Raw genomic sequence first — 26,965 nt, forward strand, 5'->3', positions numbered from 1 at the left:
GTTAAAGATTCTGATGTTTACCAAATTTATAGACAATACGAAACTAGAAGGCATTCTGAATGATCTTAACAAGTGGCCAAATGTGACATGTTGTAAATCCAGCTCCAAAACCCAGCTTCCAGAGTCCAAAAATGGAGGATGTATGTATGGAGGAAAGAAGGGGAAAGGGAAAGGAAAAAGGAAAGGAACGGAGGAAAAGATATGGAGGGCTTTTTCTATCACAAGGTAAATTGATGCAAATAAGGCTGCCAAGTTTAGTGTGTAAATAAGAAAAGTGATAACCTGCCACTTTACTTTTTAGTTGTTTGGTCTGGGTTCAATTTTTCTTTTTTTTCTAAGCAGGCTTCATACCCTGCACAGAGCCCAACGTGGGGCTTGAACTCATGTGAGATCAAGACCTGAGCTGAGCTGAAGAGCCACCCAGGTGTCCCAAGGCTGGGTTCAATTTTTAAATGAACATGAACTTGTTCACTCAGAGGGAACTGAAAAATTCAAAATCCTTGCTTTTGAGGAACAAGTATAAGCTCTCTGAATGTTTACCATGAAGAAGATTTGAGATAGCCACAGCAATCTTAACTATTCAAGAGACTATGAGGAACAGGAAGAATTGATCTTTTTTCATCACCCTGGAAGGCAAACCAAGAACCAATGGGTTCGAGTTACAAAAAGTTAGATTTTATCAGTGAGTAAGGATTTTCTAACATTTAGGGAAAAAATGAAAAGTTGAAGCAGAAGCTGGACTTCATTTGTCTGGAATGTTGTCAAGGGGAAATCATGTATTAGCGGTCAGACTAGATGACCTCTAAGGTCTTTTCAACTAGGTTTTATTCATTTAGACACCAGGCACCAAGTATCCTACCCTAGAATCTCATTTTTAAAGTTGCCACTTACCGCATGTGGAAGAGAGAACACAGAACAAAGAGGGATGAAAAACATACATTGTGCTCATACACAAATAAAAGAGAAAATGGTGTGTTTCTCCATTTTTGATACTACACTTGATCTTAGCCAAAAGGCCGAGAAGCGATGTTTCTCCATTTTTGAAAATGCATTTCTTTTTCTAATCTTTTAATATCTACAAGCAGAACTGTTTAATGCTTCCCAATAAATCTAATAAATTGAAGCACAAGTTCAAAAATTAACAGCCACAATAGTTTATTTACAATTGAACTCTTTATAAGATATTTACAAGACAACCAATTTTACACATCAGAAATGGTATCAAAAGTATGAATTACAACACAGACAACAATATGAAATGGGCATAAAACAAAGCTGAAGTGGACAGACAAGCAGTTTCTCTTTTTAATTTATTAACACTAGCTTAAACGTTGTTAAAGAAAGAAACAAAGAACTATGTTTTAGGAGAATTGCAGGGCCGTAGTTGAAGATTGAATTTCACAGTGTTGTATCCCATGTAGGGAAAAAATAAGACTAATTTTCCCCCCACACTCTAACACACTGTAATTTCGCTCTTGGAACTTTGCTAATCTACTCTCCAACCTCCTCAACAAACCTCAACACATCCAAATCAAAGGAGAACTGATCTAGAAGAGGGGACAATAAAATAAGCAGTCCTAGGTATAGGGAGAACCAAGGAAATAGAATCCACTTAAGTCTGGCCAGATAGCACCTCATGGATTCCTCTTAGTCTAGCTCAATTTCAGAACCTGGGGAGTTCCCTGGGTAGGGCACAAACATAAAAGGTTAAATTTGCTAACCCATATCCAAATTAGGAATCCGACAAATGCTGAAAATCAGGAAGAAACAGAGGAATCAAGGAACAACGTAAAGAGACACTGATTGGTCTTTTTTCTTCTTGGGCACATTATAAAGGAACATAACATAGATCAGAGTAGGAAAGCCAAACAGCTTGCCATATTAAAATGATGGAGAACAAAGAAAATCTGGCCCAGTTTTTCTAGAAATCTCCTTCCTCCCCTTAAGGTGTGAGATGAGAGCCCCTAGTGGAACAAGTCCTATTTCTCTCTACACTCTTGCTGCAATGAAGTTCACAGCAGGTTCCCTTGTGGAGAGCCCACTCTCCTAAGCAGATGGAGTTATAAATGAAAGCCCACAGCCACACACACACACAGAAGGAGAAATAAAAGCAGCAAGATCATCCAAGAATACTACATGTGCTGCCGGAATAACTCCCTTAAAAGTCAAACCCAGGGAGCACAGATCAACATCTCACAAAAATCTTTAGCAGTGGGAGGCCCCTGAGGAACTTTTCTTTTCTTCCCACAATGGTATCCCCATTCTCTCATGCTCCACTGATGGGCCGGCCACACACCCTACATACCTTGGCTTCTCCTCTAAAAGTGCTAATAATCTGGGGACATATTCTCTTCAAGGATAAAAGCCCCTACCTTCTAGGAGATTAGACCCCTACTTGTTTTCACACAATAGTCATGAAGACTAAAGAAAGGCAATTCCTATATATTTAAGACCAGAGGTCTTGGCTCTATTTTCCTTCCAGATAGTTACAGGGATCTTACACTGAGACCAAAGTGGCCTGGAGTGCTGTCCTGAAATTTTTTAACAAAATGGGGGGAAAGGGGACCAAGATGATACACATACAAATCTATTTTTACAAAGTGAATGGAGAAGCTCATTAGGTACATCTGTTTGTTTCAAGATGTAGACATTTGCCAGCCAAAGGAAGCACATATTTCCACATACCCCCCCACCCTCCCTAAATCTCTATCCCACCACCAAGAGCTCAGCTAAAAGAATAAAGCCCAACTAAGGAATACTTGAGAAGTGATGTGACACAAGGACATCTGTACAGGTTCTGGCATGCCATCCTCAGATGCCAATTGCTTTTGTTTAGAGCCATAACTTGACCAAAACTAACCATCCCCATTCTTTTTTCTGAATATTTTTTTTGAGGGGTGGGGGAAGAAATTCAGTTACCCATTAACTTACAAAATAATCATAGCCAAATATCCCTTCCCACATGGCTGTATCACAGAATAGTTTTAAGAGAACAACTGTTTTTTCAGACGTGTATCTGCCAACTCTTGAATCTCTTTTCTACCCTGTGAAGATGACTTGCTTCATCACTTCACTTTTTATTCCTCATCTGGTCCTTAAGCTCCTGGTGAGGTTGGTTGTTTGTTTGTTTTGTTTTCGGGTAAACATCACTATACTCAGAACTATAAGGAAGGGTACACCAGGGCGTGAAGAGTGCCATGCAGGCACAGCTCTAAAGGCAGGGGTTGCTTCATCTTCCACAAGTCGAACGAAAAGAGCCCTTTTGCCCCTTTAACATAGGCAAATGTATAGAAGCAGACCCCTCAGGCTTCTAAATCTGCCATCCTATAGATTTAGCTTGAGAGCTCATATTCCCAAAAAGGGAAAAGAAATCCCAATCATCCTCCATAATTCACAATTAGCCCAATGGAAGAGTTTTTGTGAAATCAGAGTGATGAAAACAAAACCAAGATCAAGGGACTATGGAAGGGCATTATCAGCGAATGATAACATACATGAGGACATAGGTCACATATACAGGTCTCTGCCATTCTCTGGGAATGGCATGCTACAACTATCTGAAGACAGAAGGTTCTTGCCAGCCCAGCTATTTCCTACACGTCCGGTGAGGTGTTTGCTTCTTCTGGATCTCCAACCTGCATCGGCTACGCTCATCCAACCAGGGCAGCTCAAAATTCCTGGCAAAAAAAAGGATAAGGAAATCAACTTGCAAGACTAGAAGGGATTCAGTGTGGACATGAGATTAACTCTAAAAAAGAGTTATATGCCCCTTACCACTCCTAATTCTGACTCCCAAGTTCCAAGTTTGGATGGTCTTTCCTGCCTCAAAGCCAGAGAAACAGTTTGCTATTAAAATGACTGAATAATCTACTTCTAACTCAAAAAGCAATCCTCCTAATTATCACTGTCAAAAAACCATGGCTATCCTTAAGCCACCTGTTCTGCCTTAGATCTAGGCTTTCATGAGGTCTAAAAAGGAGGTGGAGTGCAGGCTACCTGACAGGGGAGGGGGGGAAAAAAAAAACCTTTGTACTTACTGCGGAGTTAATTTGGGTAATGGTCGTCCAAATGCTACAACAGGCAAGAAGGGGGTAATCATCAAACTTTCAACTATGGAAGAAAGCCAAATGGGACCTCGTTAGTGACATAGAGGGGAAATGTCTAGCAACTACACCTGCTCCAAAATGCTGTTCGCTCATTCACAGCAAGTTGTACCCTGGAGCCTTGCACCCTTTTCCTTCTTTGAAAACCCTATTCTCTTACACAGACAGAACTTACCGTCGTCTGGCTCAGGGAAAAATGAGGTAACCTCAGGCTCAGATTCCTGAATTCCTTTCTTTTTATACATTCTGAGCTGCAGTCGTTGTAAAATTCTTTGTTCCCTGATCCTCTGAATATCCCATCTGGGAAAAACAAACCAGACAAACAAAACAAACAAACAAACCCAATATTACTGAAAACCTGCTCTATAAAAGCAACTAACACAATCCAGACACCGGTGAGACCCATGCTGACTCTTCTTAATGGGGTGGGCAGGGTGGGGGTGGTAAAGTGAACTGTCTGCCGGTTCAGGAAAGAGTTGTGTCGGTCTAGCAGTCCAAATCATGTGTTGGTGTTCCACAGAGAGTGGAACTGAAGAAGGGCGTACACAAAGAAAAAGAAGCCAAACACCTTTACTTACGACAACTACCACTTCAAACTAAGATACTCAACCAATTGGGATGCCAGTAATTTAAGGGTGTTAGGGGCTCCAGGACTTTTCACAGCATGGATGAGAGAGGTCAGGGTCCTAGGGCTCAGGTGTTCCAGGACGAGTACCTCTAGCCTCACCTTTTCCTTCTCTTCTCATCCAGCTCCAGTTTTGCATGCCGCTTCGAAAACACACTGTCATCCAGGTTCTGTGTAAAGAACAACAGCTAATAAAGTATTTATCACGACGTGACACATGGGTATAGCACTCATCTCCAGCTTCCAGGAACGTAAAATCTTTTCCCTGCAGGTCCCACCTGAGTCTGTGAGTTCTATGGATGTCATGGGAACCTCCTGGTAACAGAATCAACAAAACACATATGCTTCTCCCCACACCCACCCTTTTAGACTGTCCACATTTCAAAATTATTTCCTTAACTTTCCAAGGTGAAAATCACATCAAACTGAAACAACCCTTGAGACTGCCATAAACCCTTCCTACCTCCAAACTTTGCAAGAGTCTGTTTTAAGAGTCAAATGAGTTTGGAATATATGATTTTGTTGCTGAGTGGTACATGCTAATTTTTCTACTTAACGTAAAATCTCATTTTGTTTTGAGCACTCCCTAGCTACTTATTTTTGAATAAATCATTTTACCACTCTGAAACTCAGTTTTCTCTTCTATATAAACAAAAGAGTTGGATTAGATATAATCACTCAAGTTCCCTTCTGGCTTTAGAGCTATTTAACCCATCCATCCAGTTACTACAACACATTCAAGTTAAAGCTCCATTTCTACTCTGTCCCTCACTCCCCTACACTGACAGGTCTTGGGTACCTACCTCCAAAAGGTCTGAAGGATTTGGGTCCCTTAGAGGCTCTACTGAGTGGTCCCTCCAAGAAGGAACTGAAAAAAAAAAAAAGAAAGAAAAAGAAAGGGAGGAGGGGTGGAACCACCCTTAAATCCAAGGTCACACAACCCTCCTACTATTCACTAGGACAAGAGGTCTCTCCCCAGATAAGACCAAGTTACCAAGTGATAGGAATCCATTCTATGGCCTCGCCTGAAGCCATATTCAGTGTCCTTGCTATGGTATAAAAAGAACCTAAAATACCAGTGCAGCAGTCTGCCAAACACAGGATCACAAAAAACCCTAAGCCAATACCTGACAATTCATATAATGGATGCTATTGCAGTTCCTGAAAAACAACTGAAATTTGTAGTCATTTTGAAGTCTATAGTGTAATCATACACCAAGGAATCTCACTCTCCCACATCCAACTGACAGGGAACGCAGCTCCCACCATCCACCATCCCCCCGACCCCCACCCCAGGCCCAGCCAGCACAATTCCTATTCTACTCACCAGCCAAGACTGAAGTTTCTCCTGCAACACTTGATGGCATCAGACACCCTAAATAATGCAGGAAAGAAGAATCATCTCAGTGTAAAAAGAAAAAAAGCCCATACCCAAAATGGAGGAAAGGATCATCACTGAAGTTCTCACTAGGAAGCCATTTTGGTTTTTTTGAGTTGTTCTTTTGAGAATTTCTCTCTGGGGGAGGGGAAGAGGGAACAACAGACAAAAGAAAAGAAAATAAGCCCACCACTTTTTTTTTTACACTGAGACGACTTCTTTTCTTCATTATTTAGGGTGGTTTCCCTGCAACAGTTGATGGCCAAGGATATCAAACCTTAAACTCAGAACATGGCAGGTGAGTAAAAGTTGACCCTATTTTTCAAATAAAAGATCAGTGTTCTCAAAACTTACATATGTAGTCTTCTGAAACAGCTCCCTCCTCCCTCCAAACAAACTACCTTGCTGGTCCAGCCTGAACAACATGCACAAAGACTTTGGCTTCCTTAGAACAAGCCATTGAGCTTCCTCTTGAGATAGGGGCATCAAGAATAAGGATTCACACGTTTATTCACAACTCAGGCTCCTCAAAGGGCTGGGATCCCCCCAATCAGACTCTTTCTGTACTGCTATGCCCACAATCTCAGAGGTGTTTGGAATTTTCTGTACTAGGACAGATAGGGTTTTCAAAACAGCCAGTCAAACAGAACAGCTCTGGACCAAGCCATTTCCCAATCCCGGATGGGAAGTTGCTTCACGGTTTCTCTTAAGTTGTTACACAGCATTGCCATGGCAGCAAGAAGGTTAACCATTAAGGATGAACCTGTTCAACTGACTGAACCAACAAAAAACCTGAACCTAGATCAGGATCCTGGTCTATCTCATGTACTCAAGTGTGAGGCCTAATGTATTTTAGATAATTAAGAAGAGTAATCTATCTTCCCCACTTAATTTTGTCACCAGAACAGCCAAACAAAGCCTGGAGAATGCTCTTGTCTTATTGGAATGGATTCCCATCCCCATCCCTGCTAGGGCAAGACCCAGTGGTAGAAACTTGGGGCTGTGGCTCTATTCAAGAAGGCTTCCCCCACCATCACCCCGGAGTACCCACAGTGACTGTCAGACTAACATTACACAATTGAAGGCACATTGCAGTTAACTGGTTGATGTAGGAGATAAGGGAGCATCTCTGTGTGGAAGCCATAAAGAAAAAAAGGGAATGAAGACCAAGGTCCCACACCCCACACCCTCCCCAAGCAGCTCAGATATCCCAAGATAGTCCTTATTGTTTGAAAAATAGTTTGTAGACCATTTTATTTAAATATATGAACAACCAATGGGCTACTGCAATCCAAGTAAACTCTTCACATTTAGAACCTTTGTGAAGTATAGTAAGATAAAGTAAGACTGTTGGTCTTTGGCAGATTCCTCCTGCCCCCCAGACCGGGACATAGAGATACAGATAAATGTTTATATAGTTAAAGAGCGGAGGCCCAGGTGAAATTCCCCACCCCAAGCTGGCTCCCCAACCCAAAAATTACCATTGGCCCCTGAGAACACCCAAAGACCACCCTCCCAGGTTTCACACAATATCAATTGCAGGAACAGTCGTGCATGGCAAAGTATAAGTTCTATGCATTTCACAGCACAGAAAACCCTTCTTTCAGAGGGCATGCAAGTTGCCGGAGATTACACCCCCAAGTCTGGTGCTCTTGTGATGAGCAACTTACTGGCAAACACATCTCCCAGTGTTGTAAGCAGGCAAATACATTGAGCACATTTTGCTGTAATTCCATCTATTTGCAATGCCTGCACAGTGTCTGTCTCTGGCTGTTAACTTACTCATTCTTGACAGAACTCTGCTTTATTGATTGCACTTTTTTAAAAATGCCAAAGGCATTTTCACACTTGTTAGCTTGACCGCCACCACTAGGGTATAAGAGCAAGTGTTCTCTATGCCTTACTTGCTACAGTCTCCTCCTTCTTTGGAGAGGATTCCCGTAATGGTAACGGTGATGGGGGAGGCTGGTGCCAACGACACAAATACATTTCTGTGGTGGAAAGGTACGGCAAATCTTCTATCTCACTTGAGAAGGCTTTCTCCTTGGGATGGGTGCTGGGTCCCTTCTGGGGAGTGGAGAGTCTTGGCGGGGTGTCCACTGAAGACCGGGGCTTTTCTGGAGTTTCTTGGCTCCTCAATTCACGTTTACAAACAGTTTCAGATAAGGAACCACAGGGTTCCTCTTTAATGGGAGAGTGTTTAGGAGTTTTTGTTTTGACTTTTGAAAATTCAGGAGCCAGCTTTTTAACAGGAATCTTTCTTTCTGTACTTCCAAATGGGGATTTCCTATTAGATAGGGAAGAAAACATTATAAAATGTATTGATTCTTGAATAAAATCTGAATTGATTACATTTTGGGGCAAGAGAACAAACTAGTTCAGGTATCTAAATATCTAAACATCTGGTTCAGTTGGCAACCATGAGCAGGAACAGCCTCATGCTTACCACTATATATGACAGGCCCTCAGTAAGTCTTTATTGAACAACTGAGTTTCCATAAACCTCTAATAGTATCTTATTGCCTACTAAACTTAAAAAGAGTCTTATTTTATTCAAGACCCTTTCGCTAACATCAGGTGCCACTACTCTGTGACTTATTTCGAAAATTCCTGTTGGGGCACCTGGGTGGCTCAGTCGGTTGAGCATCCAACTTTGGCTCAGGTCATGATCTCACAGTTTGTGGTTTTGAGCCCCGCATCGGGCTCTGTGCTGACAGCTTAGAGCCTGGAGCCTGCTTCAAATTCTGTCTCCCTCTCTCTCTGCTCCTCCCCTGCTCATGCTCTGTCTCTCTCTCCTTCAAAAATAAATAAAAACATTAAAAAAAAATTTTTTTTTTTTTTAAAGAAAATTCCTGTCAACCAGAGACCGGTCTCTTATTTTTTCCATCAATTCTATACCATGTTAATTACAATCTGTTTCGTTTTTCTTGCTATCTACCAGCTTTCTTTCTCCCACCAATCTCCTCCCCCAAATCCCCATTCCTAGAATGCCGTCTCGTTTCCTGCTTACCAACCTAAATGCTATACTTCTTTTTCAAGATCCATCTCGCCCTAAAAGTTTCGCTATTTTACCTTAGAATAATCTTTAATGTCTCTGAATCTCACAAAACTTACTTTGTATCACTGTTGTCTACCTTCACGTTTTATTGCAGCTGAATTCCAGTTGGCCAAATTTATGCCACCTTTACAGCTAGACTGACTAATCTCTTTGGGTCCAAGGACAGTTAGATCTTACTTTTTTGTCCACCAGTGTACCTAACACAATGAAGGAATGATTTAACACTTCCTAACTTGATGTCAACTGCTATAGTTTTCTTTAAGAAACTCAGCTGCCACATTTGTTGCCCATTCTCTTTGTGATATACTCTGCATTCGGTAATTACTATTGTGACCACAATGTTCCTAAAAGATTTTTATAGCCTGCAAGAATGTTTCAAGATAGTTTCTCAGCATGGAAGACCTCTTAATTCAGGATATGGCTGCATTAAAACTAATTCCTAAATCTCAATCCCCTACTCTCAGTCACTGGAAACAAGCGTCCTCATCATGTCCAGACAGTGTAACAAAGTTATCAGCACACCTTTTGTGTCCCTTTCCACTCCGCCCACAAGAGAAAGGCTTGGGAGGCAGAGTCTGGGATGTCTCGGAAAGCTCCGGCTGGCACTCCAGTTTAATTTTCTCGGATAGCTCCGTTTCCTCTCTCTCTTCAGTTTCATAGCCCTGAAACAGCTTGTGCCTTTCTTTCTCGTTATCCTTCTTTACCAGCTGCATCCGCCTTTCCATACGTTCAATCCGAGCAAGGAGCTAAAAGAGAGAGTGCCAAAATGCAGACTTAACACACAAACAATTACACCCAGGTACTTAGCACCGTTTAGGCATCAGTATGGTCTTCTGCTTTTCCATGGACCATAGCAATTTAACTTATTATTAATAGGCAGACATTAACTGGAAAAGTTTTCCTTAAACACAGTAGAGAAGAAAAGGTACTCTGCTTAATTTTAGGGCTAACCTAGTTGAGGAGAGGCATGGGGGAATTTGTAGTTCATTCTTTTGAAAGAAGATCCTCTTTTCTGGGAGGGGCCACAACATGGCATGGTCTCTGCTACTGCTAACCATGTGGCTCCAAGTCAGGTTGGGAGTTTCCAGAATTAACCCTATGCTCTTTTAGGAGGCCCTAAGTTTCTCCAAATCCTATCCTCTCTCCTTTCACTCCAAAATGCTATCTATACACAAGGGCAGAGTCCAAAGAATATATTGAGAAGGAATTAAAAGCTCACAGTCCCAGTGCCATGAGGGATTTGAAAGTGGTCCACAGGACATTTAAACAATGAATACTCAATTTGGAAGAATTATAATAGAAACCAGTGCCCATAATCCCATCGATCAGAAATATGCTTGTTTCTTTACACTTGAGATACCAGAAAAAAATCTACCCATTTATCTAAATATTAACTAAAACAAAGTCTTTTAACTCTAATTAAAGAGAGAACTACATAATCAAACAGAAAATAGAAGTCTATTACCATTGGAAACTTCATATTAAAATGTTCTGAGAAAAGCTGCCAACTATGCTCTTTAAACACTATAGTAAGAATTTTATTTGGGTAGACAGCGATATTAATGTTGTCTTCATTATATCTACTTAGCTGCAGAGATTTTAGTAGAGGCCAAACAACAACTGGAATAAGAGAAACAAGCTTAAGCAATGCTAAGACTGCAATACACAACAGAAACAGTGAATGCCAAGTTCAGACTGATACTCTATCCTTAACTCACCCCACTTTTACTGCCTAGGAAAGTCTGCAAAGGGGCCATTACCTCAGGAACTGAGCATAAACCTCCACAATCAGCAGGGGGGCTCCCCACCCCCACCCCCCGCCCCAGTCAGCCATACTCTCATTTCATCTCCTTCTGTTCTGATTCCCGGCCTTAACATTACTCAACCACGGTTTGTGGGTGACATTTCCTTGATTTCTTCTTTTTCACTGGTCCTTCTCTTTGCCCCACTCCCCCCCCCCATGTAAGGATATGATGTGTTGTAATTACAGTACCATCGCACCCCTAGACTGCAGTACAGTAGCTAAGCAGGGCCACCTCCATGTTGAGTAACTTCCACAAATCAACACTATGAGATATTTTAATGAGACCTGCCCCAGCTCCCATTCCACCTTGCAGAATGCATTCTCCAATAAAACAGCCCCTGCTTGATGCGATTCATTTGTAAAGCAAACAAAATGAATAGCCCTCTGCTCCCTTGCTCAGCCCTTGGCGCACACAACGCCAGAGAGAGGGAGAGAGGGAGAGAGGGAGAGAGGGAGAGAGGGAGAGAGGGAGAGAGGGAGAGAGAGAGAGAGAGAGAAAGAGACAGAGAGAGAGAGACAGAGAGAGAGAGACAGACTGCTGCAGCCTGAACACAACAATTGTAGAAACCATGTTTATTTTTAGGCAGCTGTAAGGTATGCTAGCACAATAATACCCCCCCCCACACACACACAGTTTTCCTGATATCTGAAAGAATTTGTTTTAATGCATAGGGAGCTCTTGACTACTGCTGCAGTGAAAACAAGCCTATATAGTCGTGCTCCTCAGAAGTACAAAGAAATAATAAATTACTGCCCTACTATCTTAAGATTCTAAAATAGGGATTTTTTTTTAGAGGGGGTCTACTTTATACATTTAATAAACTTACTTTCCCCTGATGCCTTAAAATCTACCGGCCTCTAAACACAATGCTTATACAAGGGAGCTAGTCAGTGGGTCATGTTTTATAACTCAGATTCCCATTAAAAACTGTCTGAAATCAAAGGCGGTCATTCTCCTCATATCATTGAAGAAAACTAAAATAGGATTCCACTGTGAATCACCTCTGCCTCTCTGCCAGTGAAAAGGCCTACTGCCCTCCTGTCAGAAGATGCTCCAGCAGTGCAACAGCTGCTATGTCCCTCTCCTCTCAAAATGCATCTCTAAAGCAAAAGCTCCTTCAATTAACCCCTTCCATAAAGCCACCACATATGCATTCCCACCTTTGCATTTTCAACCCCTCACAAATCAGATCTTTTCCCACTCTAAACGTCTTTCCCACAAGTCTGGGGCTGTCATTTTAAATTAACCCTTTGGCACCTGAAACCTCCCCTCCCCCTCCCCCTGGGAGGTTGCCCTTTAACCCTTCCCTCCGACCCAACGTGTCTGTGAGCTTGGCTCCCAGGGACTCGACACTTAAGCTACTCCTTTGCTGGTGGCCAGCCTCCTTACCCCTAACCAAGGGATACCTTAACCTCCTACAGCCCCCTTCCCCCGAGCATGCGCACAACTCGCTCTTCATCCTGAACGCCGATTAACCCCTCCCGTACCGTGTCTCTCTCTGACTTCAGCTCCTCGATCTCCTTTTCCTTGGCCTGCAGCTGCTGCTGCTGCTGTTCGATGAGGTCCAATTGCAGCAGAAGGATCTGTTTGAGGCAGGCGGCCTGACTGGAGGCTCCCGAGCCGCCGCCACCCCCGAGAGGGCTCTTCCTCATACTCTTCCATCTGCCCTCGCTAGCCGCCAGGGTCCCGGCGGTGGCGGTGGGCGCGAGGGGTGGCGGCCCCGGCAGAGGTAGTGGTGGGGGTCCCGCCGGGTCCGAGGCGGTGGCAGCTGGGGGAGCCGCCCCACCCTTGTCCCCAGCCCAGGGCGTAGGCTCTTTGGCCGCCGCCACGAGAGAGCCCGTCTGAATGGGCAGCACCGCCTGATACTTGGGTCGGGGGCTGCAGCCGGCTCCCGCGGCCGCTGGCTCCCCCCCAATGCCGGCTTGTTTGGTGGCCGGGGGCGGACAGGGCAAGGGCACCGAGCCGCCCCAGCTCTCTTCCTGCTGCCCAGGGGCCGCCCCGGCCGGGAGTAACAAGCCCCGGCCCTTGCCGCCGCAGCCGGCCGGGGAGGGCGCGGGGCTCCCGCCCTGGGAGGAGGCCAGCGGGGGCCCCGGCTCCTTGAGCTTACGGTGCCGGGGGAGGAAGTGGGCTTCGGCCGCCCCGGGCTCGTCCTCGGGCCCGCCCAGCGCCGCAGCCCGCTCGTAGTCCAGTCGCTGCTCAGGGTTGCCGCCGGCAGGGGCCGCGGCCGCCTTGAACACTGCGGATCTCATGGTCATAGTGGTCCGGAGCAGCGTCGGGGACCGAGACGGAGGAGGGGGTGGGGAAGGGGCGAGGTGTGGGGGGTCGAGGACGGAGGAGGGGGAGGGGAGTTTGGCGGGCTCGCCTCAGCAGCGCGGCAGCAGGCCTCGGCTAGCGCGGCTCCTCCGGGGCCCGGGCGCCATCCCGCCGGCGTGTGGAGAAGTGGAGGCCGCGGCTGAGGCCCGCCGCCGGCCCATGGGGGCCTCGCCGCCGCCTCTGCTGCCGCCGCCGCCGCCTTCGCCTCAGAGGCAGGAGCTCGCACCCAGCCGCCCCCGAGCTCATCCCCGGAGCTCGCTTCGGCCCCCCCTGGCCCGGCCGGGCCCGCCTCGTCTCCCCACCCCACACCCCCCCTTCCCCGCCCCGGCCCCCCGCCCCGGAGCTCGCCTCAGCCGCCCCGAGCCTCCATTTTCCCCCCGCTCCTCCTCAGGAGGGGGGTGGGAGGGATGGGTCCGCCCAAAGCCCTCCTACTGCGGGAGGGGGGTCTGTCGCCTCCCCCGGGGGTCTCCGCGGCTCGGGGTCCCCCTCCCCCACAGTCACCCCCGGCGCCTCAGCGTTTCCCTTTAAAAAAACGGAGCCGCTCGCAGCCGCCACCGCCGCAGCCGCCGCCGACCGGAGGGCGCATGCGCCAGGCGGGGAGCGGGCGGGAGCGAACCGGGAGCTAGAGGAGGGAGGCGGGCCGCGCTATTGTGAAAGGGGCCGCCGCTGCCTCGAGGGGGGCGGGGAGGGGGCCGCGGAGGCCCTGGGCGCTGGGGGCCGGCGAGGGGAGGCCAGGGATGAGGGGCGAGGACCCAGGAGCCCGCGGAGGAGCGAGGCGAAGGTGGGCTGCGGAGGGAGGGGGTTACTCGGGGGAGGGTCGGGGGAGGGAAGAAAAGGCGAGGGCGGCTTTGGGAAGATGGGGAATGCGGAGGTTCCCCGGGAAAAAGGAACGCGAGAGAATGGAGCGGAGAGGAGGGCAGGGTGCTTCAGGAGCAGACGCGCCCTTCGAGGCAGTGTACGGAGCGCTCCACGTACCCGGCCTGCGCTGGGCGGCCCCTTCCCCGGGCACCTTGGCAGCCGGCCCGGCCCTCGCCGGAGGGGCCCCGCGGCCCCCGCAGCAGCACCGCACGCCTCCTGGACCAGAGTCAGGATTCGGGCTCCTGTCTGAGCCTGTGGGTGTTTCCTGGGGGTAGAATTCTAACCCCTCCACCCCTTCCACTCCCCAGCAGCCCCACTCTGGTCTGGGAGAGAATGAAGTTCTTTGTCTCTAAGGGATTCAGACCAGAAACTGAGGGACCTCTGGTTCCCAGAGGGAGGAAAATCCATGATGTCTGCTGCCTAGGGAGTTCTTGCCACAACCTCCCTAGAATGAAGTATTGCCAACTACCGACAGTTCTTTCCCAATGGCCATCTCCCCAGTCTTCTTAAATCACTTCTAGCATCTGCTGGAGGTTCACGAAGGGTCGAAGCAAAAAGGAAATCTCGGAAGGGATTTTTATCACTTTTTTTTTTAAGTTTATTTGTTTTATTTTATTTTAGTAGTTTCCACACCCAATGTGGGGATTGAACTCACCATCCCAAGATCAAGATTCACTTTCTCCTCGGCCAGAGCCAGCCAAGCGCCCCAGGGATTTCTGTCTTTACTGGGAATAGGAATACTTTGCATATTCTCTTATGTGGAGCACTTCTTCCTATCTCTCAGTGTTCAGTGTGTGTGTGTGTATTTGTGTGTCTCACTTTCCATGCAACTTAGGCAACAAGTCTTCAGTTCCTCGTGGAAAAACTTTTAAGTAGTTTTAATTGATTGTTTTTCTGTTGAGGTGTATTTTTTTTTTTCAATCCATATGAAGATGGAGATGACTAACATTCTTTGGCCTGATGTGAAAACCTCTAATTAGAACTATGTCTCGGCCTTGTGGGCCCAAAGCATGAAGCACTGAAAATTTTAAACAAGTGGGTGTGCATATGTTAAGATGCCAAGAGAGCCCCAGCCCTCTTCCACCAGACTGTATGGCCTAAGATCTGCAAAGGAAGCATTGGGGTTAGGGATACCAATAAAGGCGGGTGTGGTGGGAGGCACATGGAATATGGTGTTCTTTTTCAGTGTCTAGACTTTCAATACCATCTCTACATTGACAACTCCCAAATTTATATCTTCTTCCTGGACTCCTCCCCTAATCATATATCCAATTGTCTAGGAGACATATCCATTTAGATGTCTAATCAGCATTTCAAACTTACATCTAAGATCTCACTCCTGAATTTCCCTCCTCCAAATCCTGCTTCTACAGCCTTCTTTTTCTCTCTCACCTAATACCCACTCAATCTCCAATCCCACTGCCCTTCAAAATACATGTCCAGAATCCCACTTCTTCACACACCTCCACAACTTCCACCTTAGTCTAAGTTATAGTCGTATCACACCTTTTTATTGCTGTAACCTTGTAATTAGTCTCTCAGTTTCAACCTTTGCCTCATATCTGTTCTCAGCACAGCAGCCATAGTGATCCTGATAAGACATGAGTGAGATCATGTTCTTTCTCTGCTCAAAATCCTCTCATGGCTTCCCATCTTACTTGGAAGAAGAACAAAATCATTATTACGGCCTACAGGATGTGGCCCTCTGGCCACTGCTCTCTGACGTCAACTTTTACTCTTCTCTCCCCTATTCACTCCCCTCCTGCCACACTCCTCTCTTTACTGTCCTTCAGACACGCCTGGTATTTGCCTGCTCACATCCTTTGCCTTGCTATTCCCTCCACTCGGATCATTCTTCTTTCCAATATCCACCTGCCCTCCTATCACTTCTTCAGTTCTTAACTGAATATCATCTCTTCATCAGACCTTCTCTGGTCACCCTATGTGAACTCACATACCCCTCCAAACTCCCTCCCTTCCTTTTCTGCTTTATTTTTCTTCTTTGTGCTTAATACTTTTAACCATGTAATTTACCTTGTTTATATCTTCTCTCACTAGAATATAAGCTTCATGTTTTTTCACTGCTATACCTTCAGCACCTAGAACCATACCTGGCACAAAGTTGGCACATTCATTGAATGAATAAATGAGCTATGTAGATATATTAAGAGAAAGCATCTTCCCTTGACCTTTAGCTTGGTTGACAGTGACAGTTTTAACATTAATATAGTAAAAATGAAACCTAGGGAAGAATAAGGTCTGGGAGTACAGAGAAGATAGAATATACCATCTGGAAGGAATTGAGGAAGTGGCAACTGAGGCGGATCTTAAAGGTTGAGACCATAAGAAGATCTCTCAAACAAGTGAGAGCATTACAAAGGCATGGGATAAAAGGATAGATTGGAGTAAATGAGAGAAATTGGCTGGAGTTTAGTTTGGATAGTGGAGAATATAGGGGATAAAGCAGGTAAGGTAGGTTGAGAACAGATTATGAGGCCTAGCTAAGGAATGGATAATTTCTCAGCCAAGGTGAAGCATCAAAGGATTTCCAGCAAAGTGGAGAATGGCCAGATTTGTTTTTGAAAGCTAATTTCAATATTTATATCTTTGCACCTAAGGCAGGAGGCCAATTTGAAGGCTGTTACCCTAAGTGTGAGATGACACGTGGTTAATCTAGGATACTAGTGGTATGTGGTCCCGCATCATCAGCGTCACTGGGAACTTGTTAGAAATGCAAATTCTCAGGCCTCTCTAGATTTAAAGAATCATAAATGCTGGGGTGAGACTCAGCAGTCTGTGTTTTAACAAGCCTTCCATGTGATTCTGATGCCCCTCAAGTTTGAAAACTTTCCAGAGTTGGCTGACCAATTTTTTGGGTTTTTTTGTTTGTTTGTTTGTTTGTGTTTTTTAAGTAATCTCTGCACCCAACCAGTGCTCAAACTCACAACCTGAGATCAAGAGTCTTATGCTCCACCAACTGAGCCAGCCAGGCACCCCTTGGCCTTCCTATTCTTAAAGGGCCAGACAGGAAATATTTTAGGCTTTGACAGTCATAGGGGCTCTCACACTATTCAACTCTGCTATTGTGTTGCAAAAGACATGTGAATGAGTAAGGGTGGCTTATGATGACTGTTAATGTAAAGTACCACGGTTGTGGAGATACAGAGGGAAAGGCAAGTGGTGGCACCTGGGTGGCTCAGTTGAGCGTCCAACTCTTGATTTCAGCTCAGGTCAAGATCTCACAGTTTGTGGGATCGAGCCCCACATCATCAGACTCTGCCTCGACAGCACAGACCCTGCTTGGGATTCTCTCCCTATCTGCCACTTCCCTGCTTGTGCAAATAAATAAACTTTTTTTTTTTTTTTTTTTTTTTTTAAGGCAGATGGGAGACTCAACAGTTAAAAACAAAGGCTCTGGCATGAGACTGCAAGCCGCAATCACAGTTCCACCGTTCAATAACATTTTATTTAGGGACCCTGAAATTTGAATTTCACATAGTTCTCATGTGTCATGAAATATTATTTTAGATTTTTCAACTACTTAAAAATTCTTAGGGCACCTGGGTGGCTCAGTCGGTTGAACATCCAACTCTTGATTTCAGCTCAGGTCACGATCCCAGGGTCGTGGGACTGAGTTCTGCATTGCGCTCTGTGCTGAGCATGGAGCCTGCTCGAGATCCTCTCTTTCTCTCTCCGCCCCCCCATCTGCCCCTCTCCTCACTCTGGCTCTCTTTCTCTCTCAAATAAATAAGTAAATATGTTTTTCCAATGTTTATTTTAGAAAGACAGTGTGCAAGCTAGCACAAGCAGAGAAGGGGCAGAGAGAGGAGACAGAGGATACGAAGCAGGCTGACAGCAGAGAGCCCAATATGGGGCTTGAACTCACGAGCCTCAAGATCACGACCTGATCCAAAATGAGACAATTGACTGAACAACCCAAGCACCCCAAAATTTGTGTTTTTTTTAAATGTTTACTTATTTATTTTGAGAGGGAGAGAGAGAAGAATGTGAGCAGGGGAGAAGCAGAGAGAGAGGGAGAGATAAAATACCAAGCAGGCTCCATGCTGTCACCACAGAGCCCAACGCTGGGCTCAAACTCACAAACTGTGATATCATGACCCGAGTCGAAATCAAGAGTTGGACACTTAAACCTACTGAGCCACCCAGGTGTCCCAAAAGTCTTTTAAAAAAAATTTTTTTTTTAATGTATATTTTGAGAGAGACAGAGAGACAGGGCAAGTGGGGGAGGGGCACAGAGAGAGAGGGAGACAGAATCTGAAGCTGTCTGCCCAGATCCTGTCATGGGGCTTGAACTCACGAACAACGAGATGGCGACCTTAGCCGAAGTTGGACACTTAATCGACTGAACCACCCAGGCACCCCAAAAGTCTTTTTAAAAAATTAAAATTAGGGGCGCCTGGGTGGCTCAGTCGGTTAAGCATCCGACTTCGGCTCAGGTCACGATCTCGCAGTCCGGGAGTTCGAGCCCCGCGTCGGGCTCTGTGCTAACCGCTCAGAGCCTGGAGCCTGTTTCAGATTCTGTGTCTCCCTCTCTCTCTGACCCTACCCCGTTCATGCTCTGTCTCTGTCTCAAAAATAAACATTAAAAAAAAAAATTAAAATTAAAAAAAATTTCTTAACTTAGGGGCACCTGGCTGGCTCAGGCCATAGAGCATGTGACTCTCGATCCTGGGGTTGTGAGTTCAAGCCCCACACTGGGTGTAGAATTTAAATAAAGACAAAATTTAAAAAAACAAAAATGCTTAGCTTTGCTTAGCTTGGGGCAAATACAAAAAGAAGCATTGGGCTGGATTTGGCACTCAGGCTGCAGTTTGCTACCACTGGTCTAAAGACCAATAGACCAAACTGGAACCAATCTACAACAAAATGGAAAAAAAAAAAAAAAAAAAAAAAAAGCAAAGCACTATGCAGTACTCATGTGAATCAATGCAGGGTGGCTTAGAACTGTTATTTATTCTGACATTATATGTTTCCTATTTTGTGTGTGCTAAAATGTACTTCCTTTTGTGAAATGATGGTGATAATAAATAGCAATTGGTGGTAGTAGTTTTTTTAATGTCCTTACTTGGCAAAATAGAACACTGGCAATTCTACATCAGTCCCCCCACTTTTTTTTTTTTCTGGAAACTTTACAGCTCTGAAATCCAAAGTCTAAGATTTCACTACTCCAGACTAAGTAAACATGCTTTTCTCCTCCAAAGCCAAAAGTCTGGACTTTTTGGATTTGGAGGTCTGATCTTGATCTCAAGTCACAGGACGAGGTAAATAAATCACCAGAAAACTTAATCCTGGGGAAAGAAGCTCTTCTAAGAATTCTTGCTTCCAAACCATTAGATTTTTAAACTGTGGTAATCCCTGAACTAAGACATGTAAGGGCCCTGATACCAAACAGTCAAGGCGCAGAGGGAGAAAGGTGGAGCTGCCCCCTGTTGAGAGCACTTAGGAAAACCGTAGGACCCATAAATCAAGTCCCTAAACAATCCTCTGCCTTTTTTATCCATAATGGGTTAATGATCATTTCCTTTTGCCTTCTGGCTAAGGGTACGGATGGAGTTAAAGCCAATACTGTCACTACTCTAAGGATTTAGGATGGCGAATTCCATTTCTATGACCTATATTCTTGGAACTGAGGGACTGTGGTGTGGAAAGAGCAGGTAGTAAGCCCTGTTACCTGTCTGGGTGTTGGTTTTCCCAGACCAGAAAGAAAATTGAAGTAGATCATCACTAAGGCCCTTCCAGTTTAAAGACTGTATGAAGCTCTGTTTTCCAGCTAACAGTAGGGCAGAACTAGGTAGTAAAAAGAGGCTTGTTTTGGCTTCTCCCCAAGGAGAGAGGCTTCATCTGGGCGGCTTCCTGAGGCTCTTGGAAAGGTAAATAAAGACTGGGGTTGCGTGGCTGGCATTAGCCCAGCTCCACATGGTCTCTGAAATGAGACCATGGGGGAGAGGCCACCTTTCCCTTCTCCGAGAGGATGGGGGATGGGAAACCAGCATGGAGCCACGGAGGTTTCCGGCTCCGAAGCCCGATATGGCTCAGAGCTCTTTCTGGCAGAAACTCTACCCTGCGTTCCAGGCCTCCGCGAGCAGGACGCGCGTGTGCCGCCCCCCTTCTCCCCTCTGCAGGGCCCTCTCTGAGGGCAGGACACACCCTCTCTGCTGCCTCTTTTTTTTCTTTTTAGTAAAATCACAACTCAAATTTGGGTATTTTTCTCCTATTGCCAGCCCCGCCAAAACTTTCAGCAGGCTCCGCCCACTCCACGTGGACCTCCCTTCCCTGTCCCAGCAACCCCTTCGAGAACCCCCCCAACACGTGACCAATTGTTATGTTTCCTTCCTGAGGCTCCCTTTTCTCTGGCACCAACGACTGAACAAAAGTGCCCCCTTCAGGGTGAATGTGGGGCAGCAACCTGGGGAGGAAGAGAAAAGTTGATTGAGGTGTGCAGTGCAAGAAGGGAATGTGACTGTATCTACTTAAAATGATTTCATGCCGTGTAGCTCACTGCTTAATAACATTAAGGATCATGCAATTTAAAAGATGAGGTGGGGTGCCTGGGTGGCTCACTTGGTTGGTCCTCCTGCTCTTGATTTCAGCTCAGGTCATGATCTTTTGGTTCATGGGTTTGAGCCGGAGGGTTGGGCTCCTTCTGACCGTGCAGAGCCTGCTTGAGATTCTCTCTTCCCTGCTCACGTGCTCTGTCTCTAAAAAAAATAAACTTAAAAAATAAAAGTAAATAAAACAGGCAATTCAAGAGAAGGGTTATCATCAGAGAAAACGACTTTGGAGGTGGAGTTGGGTAAAGTTTTAGTCCCTCACTGTACAGTTGGTTACCTCTACTCCAACTCCTATTTCCCTTGAAGTTCTTCGTTGTTCTTGGCAGAGCTCTCTGAGATCCGCAGATACCAGAAAAGAACCAAGAGTTCTTTAATTACCGGCTGGATAATGGGAACACGGCCTCTTCTAGAGTGAATGTTTTGCTTCTTGCCTCCTCCACCACCTCCCCTTCCCCAACAATGCTGGAAGCAGTTATTCCTCTGTGAGTTGGTATTCCTCGAGAGCTGACATAAATTATTACCAAAGTGGAGTCTTTTTTCTCAGCATTAGGGACATTTTCCCTGGATGGGAAGAGCACAGGGGATCATGTTGGAGGGAGAGGTGAGGAGGGCAGCAAGGAACAAGAGGACTAACCAGGAAAAGCTGGAGTATAGGTCAAATGAAACCAAACAGAGAGAACTGGTTTTCCTTGGAAAACAATTCTGACCTAGCTTTGTCCATTTTCCTTCCCACCCCTTTCCCCCACATGAGATGTGAGGTTGAGAGGTTGCATGGGAAATTGGGGTGATGGAAGGCATGTGTTTGGAAGCTGACCAGGAGAAAGAGTTATCTATCAGGCAGTGCTCAGGGAAGGAAGAGTAGGGAATGGTAAATTTAAAATCAGAAGTATCAGGATGCCTGGGTGGCTCTGTTGGTTGATCATCTAACTCTTGATTTTGGCTCAGGTCATGATCCCAGTGTTCATGGGTTCAAGCCCCTCATGGGGCTCCGCGCTGACAGTGCAGAGCCTGCTTGAGATTGTCTCCCTCTCTCTTAGCCCCTCCCCACTTGTTCTCTATCTCTCAGAATAAAATTTTTAAAAAATAAAAAATAAAATCACAATTATCACAGGGCCATTTGTCCTTCAAAGTCATAGAGGTCCAAGAGGCTATGGGTCCTGGGGCTCAAAGAGGGAGACTTTATTATAGCCAAGTAGCAGGCTATCCAGGGGCATGTTAAGGAGCAATGTATGGAAGGGAGTGGGAGGAGTCCTAGGGCGCCTATTTTCAAGGGAAAGAGCCAAAAAGCGAGTTAAGCTAGAACATTAAAGACGAGGGACACTTGCTCTCCTATAACTCAGCATCTGTCAACACTCCCATTACCAGGTGCTATTTCCAGAGTCCCGGGCCTAGCGGAGGAAAAGGGAGGGGCCCTGGTGCAAAGACGGAGGGAGACGCGTTGAGCTCCTCCCCCCGCCCAGCTGCAGTTCCAGAGTTTCGCCACTCTGGGTCTCCCGAGCTCAACCACAGCCCCAGAGTAAGGAAGGAAGAGAGAGAACCTCCAGAGGACAGCGTGAGACGTCATTGACAACCCTGCTCAGAGAGGTGACCTGGAGGTCATCTGCTCTGAAGCTGCAGACCCTTCGCATGGCCGTTGGGAAGGCATCCAGCCTCAACCCTTCTCTCTGAAAAGGACTTGTGGCGCTGGGAACTAGCTCCCCACCTCTTACCCTCACCCTCTTCTCTGTGTTCATTTCCTCCCCCGCGTGTTTCCTTCCCTTCTCGCTGTCCTCTGGGTGGGAGCACCACCACTATCTCCCCCCAACCCCCCAGCCTGTCAGAGTCCTGAGGAATGCTCTCACCCTGGCTGGGTGCCAGGCTGTGGACTTCCTGGGCTTTGGGGGTGGGGCTTGGCGGAGGGGAAGCCCTTTGGAGAGAGAGAGCCATCCAGTCCGGCACTGCCTGCGTGCTCTCCCTCCCCTTCATGAGCTCGGGCTCGCTCGCTCACACGCCCTCTCTCCCTCCCTCCCTGCCCCCCCCCCCCGCCCCCCAAGTAAAAGGCTCATCTATCATTCTCTGTCACCACCACCTAATTTCTCCCCCTACAATAGCATTTCCTTGCCAGGGCAAAACATCCACAATCTGGAGGCGATGGGCATGCTAAATACTGTGGTTTATAGTGAGAGAGAGGGAAAACACCTATTTCAGAACCTGCCTTCCTGTGCCAGGAGCCTGTAGCTGGAAGGAGAGGTTCAACTGCCAGGGTCCTGAGGTAAGGGGGTTTGTAAATGATAATTCGGTTGTGGGGCTTCTTCTGGATACTTCTCAGAACCTCAGATCTAAAAAAATTACATGGGTCTCTATATAGTAAAGCTTTGGAGTAGATTTCTGCATATCTGACCACCTCTCCTCAGCCTTCATATCCTGAAATAAATCAGCTGAAATCTGAACTCACTGGTCCACATCAAGGCCAAGGTAATCTTTCCAGCCAGATGCAGCAGACTAGGGTGAGTTCAGCAAGAATGGGGAGCAGGCAGAAACCACTTCCAAATCTAGCGAATAGAGGTCAGACCTGTCAGAGACCTCTGGCTCCTATCCAAGAGGTCACTGCTCAGAAATGTTTTTGTATGTGAGGTTTGGATTGTCTTCTGCCGTTGTCCACAAATGACAAAGTGAGAACTCAGTCCTGCAGTACCCCCTGCCTTGCAGTCCCTCAGTGCCACTTTTGCAGCCTGTCTCCCTGACGTCATCTGCAGACCTGTGCCAGATTCCCAAGTTCCTATCTTGAAACCTCAGCCCCCACACCCAGGACCTAGGGGAGAGCTGATGTAGGTCACTGCGGCTGAGCCTGCAGGGCTGTCTGCTCCTTGAGCCCAAAGCCTTTCAGGCACAGAGAGGAACCCTTGCAGAGAGAAGTGAGAGAAAGATCTCTGTGAGAACCAGAGGAAAGCGTATTCCTCAAAAAATGAACTGGGGGAGGGGGCAGCACCTGGGTGGCTCAATCTGTTAAGCGTCCGACTTCAACTCAGGTCATGATCTCAGGGTTCATGAGTTCGAGCGTCGCATCGGGCTTTGTGCTGACGGCTCAGAGCCTGGAGCCTGCTTCGAATTCTGTGACTCCCTCACTCTCTGTCTCTCTCTCTCAAAAATAGATTAGCATTAAAAAATTAAAGAAAAAAATGAAGCTGAGGCAGGGAGAGGCCAGGAGTCAACGAGTCATGGTTGAGACAGTAATGGGAGCTCTGCTCTTAGTATATGTGCTGCCGAAGCGAGCACATGGGAGCTCTGCTCTTAAGGGACAATGTGTGATGGAGGAGAAGAGGTCACAGGAGAGGGGCTGTGCCTTACCCTTGTCCTGTTTGCCTGTGAAAGGAAGCCCTTCTGATCTGAAGTCCATTCCCCCATTTCGCCTTGGTTTGGTGCAGGTTTCATTCTCAGGAGCCTTTGTGATTTGCCTTAGAGACCCTCTGCTTCCTCTGGTCACAGTTTCTGGGTCTCAGGAAGCTGGAGTAGGCCAGAATTGTCCCCACCCTCCCCCATTGAAAGACTTTTCCTGCTTATTATCTGTTAAACTCATTTTGCCTGGGGTACTTCCACCCCTCTGGGACCTCTTTCCTTTTCTTGGCTCCCCCTACCCCTGTCTCTGAAATCCCCAGGAGCGTGTGTCTGTGTGTGCACGCGCACGTGTGTGCATGTGCATGTGCATGGTGCTCGTATTCTCTTAGTTATGCATGGGGAGTCAAGGACCTATGGCTCTAACTAGCTTGGGGTTCCCATGGCCAGCAAAAATAGACAAAGGACCAATTTCTACTTCCAGCCTCCAAACAATTTAAACCACAATCAACTGTTCTAAATAAAGCTTCACAACAGGGAGAAAAGTAGATAAGATGGAGAAAGGATAAATAATTACCTCCCTAGCCTTCACTTTCTTTATTCTTCCCTAGTACCATCCCCTCCCTTTTCCTACTACTCACCTGCTCTCATTTCCAGAATCCTTGCACATAGTAGGCACTCGATAAACGCTTTTTATACTGTCAAACTGAATCTGGTTGTGCTCTCTGGCCAAACTTAGATGAAGAAGCACAAAAGGGGAAAGTGGATCCTGGGCTAGATCCTGCAGGACTGATTTGCTAGGGAACAAAGACCTCAGAGCAGTGCTTCTCAGACCTGAGCATGCATCTGAATCACCTGCAGGGCTGGTGACAACCCAGATTGCTGGGCTCTACCCCCAGAGATTCTGATTCAGTAGGCCTGGGGCGGGACCTGAGAATTTGTATTTCTAACAGGTTCTCAGGTGATGCTGACCCCACTACTAATCCTGGACCACCAGTGGATCCTGAGAACCACTGTGTTAGGGAAGCACAGCCCCTTGCCCCAATGCTCACCATGGGGACCTGGTTGGTTTCCAATATTACGTAGTTTAAGAGGAAGAAACAGGTGAGAATTGAAAGCACGTGACTCCTGCTCAGCCCTCAACCCCAACATGTATAGGGATCTAAGAAAGATAGGGCAAGGGTGAGAAGAAGTCTGTGTCAGACTGATTATCTCTTCTATGTCATTTAAAATGGTCTGTCGACTCCATCCTTGTTAAAAGTCACTTCCCAAAAACATGTTTTGCAGCAGCAGCAAAGGAGCACTAGGAATTTCCTGTGGCGAGGCAGCACCAGCATGGGGAGGGGAGAGGCAGGGCTCAGAGAGAGCCTTCCCTTGGCTTGGGCAGGGCCACGTGCCCCACCCCCTCGCTTGCACATGTCTCCGCCACCACCGCCGCAGCAGCCGGGCTGTTTATGAGCGAGTTGTTGTGGTAGAAATGGAGCAGGCTGCACATGCCCAGGCCATGTGACCCTGCAGCCCGCGTGAGCCTTGCCGGCACAAACACCCTCGGCCCTGTCCTCCATGGGCCAGAAAAACAGGAGAAAAGATGGGGAAGGAGCAAAAGGGCACTAGGCTCCCTTCTCCTTATCTCCCAGCTTTTTATTCTGCTTTTGCCTCCTTTTGTTTCTCCTGAGCCACTGGGGGAGCAAATACCCAGGAAAGAAACAAGGTTTCCCCAGGCATATTCTCCTCCCAGGCAGCCCCTTGGCGTATATACAGCCCAGCGCCTTAGGCCCCAGATGACAAAGGGCCTCCCCAAGCCAAGAGCACAGAGTGGCCACCGTACCCTTGGAGTTGATGTGCTAATGTCAGCCCAGGGCCAAGACTTGGTATCCCTGCAGCCTGGGTTCCCAAAATCAGACTGCCTGGTCCCCTTTTTCTAGGAAGGAGGATGCCACACAGACATGCAGCAAGTGCCTATTCCAGGATTAGAACAAAGAGAGTTCAGGGATTTGTGGGGTCAGGGACACGAAGCCAGGGTTCTTTCTGCAGCAGTGGTCTGCGGGACAGGAGAAGGAAAGTCTCTTTGCCAATGGGGGATAGGGAGGCACTGAGGGCAGGGTGGGGGCTGGGGGGATCTGGAAGAATTTCACACTAACCCCTGTCCGGCTGGAGAACAAACACTAATGTGAAAAAGCTCAGCCTCCATGCCTCATGGAAGTGTCCCCTCCCATCCACCTGGCCCTCCCAGCCCCATAGAGTCCTTCTCTCAGGACTAACCCCAAACCCCCCACTTCACCCCTCTGCTCCGGCCCCCTGCCCGTGACCCCGTTTCTGAGCAGCAGTGCCTCTTGCTGGGATGTGAGACCGTGCCGGAGTCAGGCGGACAGTAGGTTACCAGGAACAAGCAAATGAAGTGAGCACGACCCACATTTCCTCATCGCACCAAAACTTCGCAGATCCTGCATTGCAGAGCTAGTGCTTTTTTTTTTTTTTTTTTTTAATCTCTGCTGGGTCCCTACACACGTCTGCATTTTTGCAACCAGCACAGATTTTTTTATTCAGGGTGCAAACTGTGCATTCTAATGAGCCAAAGCTCCTTCCTGTGGCATTGAAAATCTCTTTGGCAAATTGCTTCTCCCCCCTTCACCCCCCCCAATTTAGAAGAAGGGGGGGATCCCAAATTCGCAAAGTCTCATCCTCTCTCTCTCTCTCTCTCCTTCTCCTGCACCCCTCCCCCAAGATACTGCAGTCTTTCCGGCCCAACTCACAGCTGCAGACTAGGGGAGAGGGATGGGAGGAGGGAAAATGAGCTTTCCTTCTTTCCATGCAGTATGAGCTGGAGGGGCGGGGGTTGCTTTTTTCTTGGGCAGCCCATTACACCCCCCCTCTTCCCTTCCCATCCCAGCCAGTGTTTATGTAAGCCTCCTAGAAGCTACACATGGCCCCTAATGTCTGC

General features: G+C 47.0%; 1 protein-coding gene and 1 pseudogene across 2 annotated transcripts; both read right to left on the reverse strand.

Annotated features, from left to right (window-relative positions):
* Nucleotides 1–874: 874 nt before the first annotated feature.
* Nucleotides 875–1,028, reverse strand: LOC128774388 (U2 spliceosomal RNA; annotated as a pseudogene).
* Nucleotides 1,029–1,138: 110 nt separating this feature from the next.
* MSL1 (MSL complex subunit 1) lies at nucleotides 1,139–13,873 on the reverse strand. 2 transcript variants are annotated; one of them, XM_019416057.2, is made up of 9 exons: nucleotides 12,457–13,873; nucleotides 9,687–9,910; nucleotides 8,011–8,393; nucleotides 6,056–6,103; nucleotides 5,532–5,596; nucleotides 4,831–4,898; nucleotides 4,279–4,403; nucleotides 4,038–4,110; nucleotides 1,139–3,677 (listed from the first exon to the last, which is right to left on the reverse strand). In XM_019416057.2, the coding sequence occupies exons 1-9, from the start codon at nucleotides 13,222–13,224 to the stop codon at nucleotides 3,587–3,589; spliced, it is 1,845 nt and encodes a 614-aa protein (XP_019271602.2). In that variant the 5' UTR covers nucleotides 13,225–13,873; the 3' UTR covers nucleotides 1,139–3,586. The 2 variants fall into 2 exon arrangements, with proteins under 2 accessions (XP_019271602.2, XP_019271603.2); XM_019416058.2 differs by lacking the exon at nucleotides 6,056–6,103.
* Nucleotides 13,874–26,965: the final 13,092 nt, after the last annotated feature.

This window comes from Panthera pardus, unplaced genomic scaffold (genome assembly GCF_024362965.1).
Source record: "Panthera pardus isolate Hobbes unplaced genomic scaffold, ASM2436296v1 HiC_scaffold_3, whole genome shotgun sequence".
In the NCBI taxonomy this organism is placed as follows: domain Eukaryota; kingdom Metazoa; phylum Chordata; class Mammalia; order Carnivora; family Felidae; genus Panthera; species Panthera pardus.

Excerpts from the sequence above, each read along its gene's own strand:
- MSL1 (XM_019416057.2), bottom strand. The coding sequence starts at position 13,224 with ATGACCATGAGATCCGCAGTGTTCAAGGCGGCCGCGGCCCCTGCCGGC. Across the intron at positions 9,911-12,456 it reads TGAAGTCAGAGAGAGACACG|CTCCTTGCTCGGATTGAACG; the intron begins GTACGGGAGGGG and ends TCTCTCTTTTAG. Across the intron at positions 3,678-4,037 it reads TTACCCAAATTAACTCCGCA|GAATTTTGAGCTGCCCTGGT; the intron begins GTAAGTACAAAG and ends TTTTTTTGCCAG.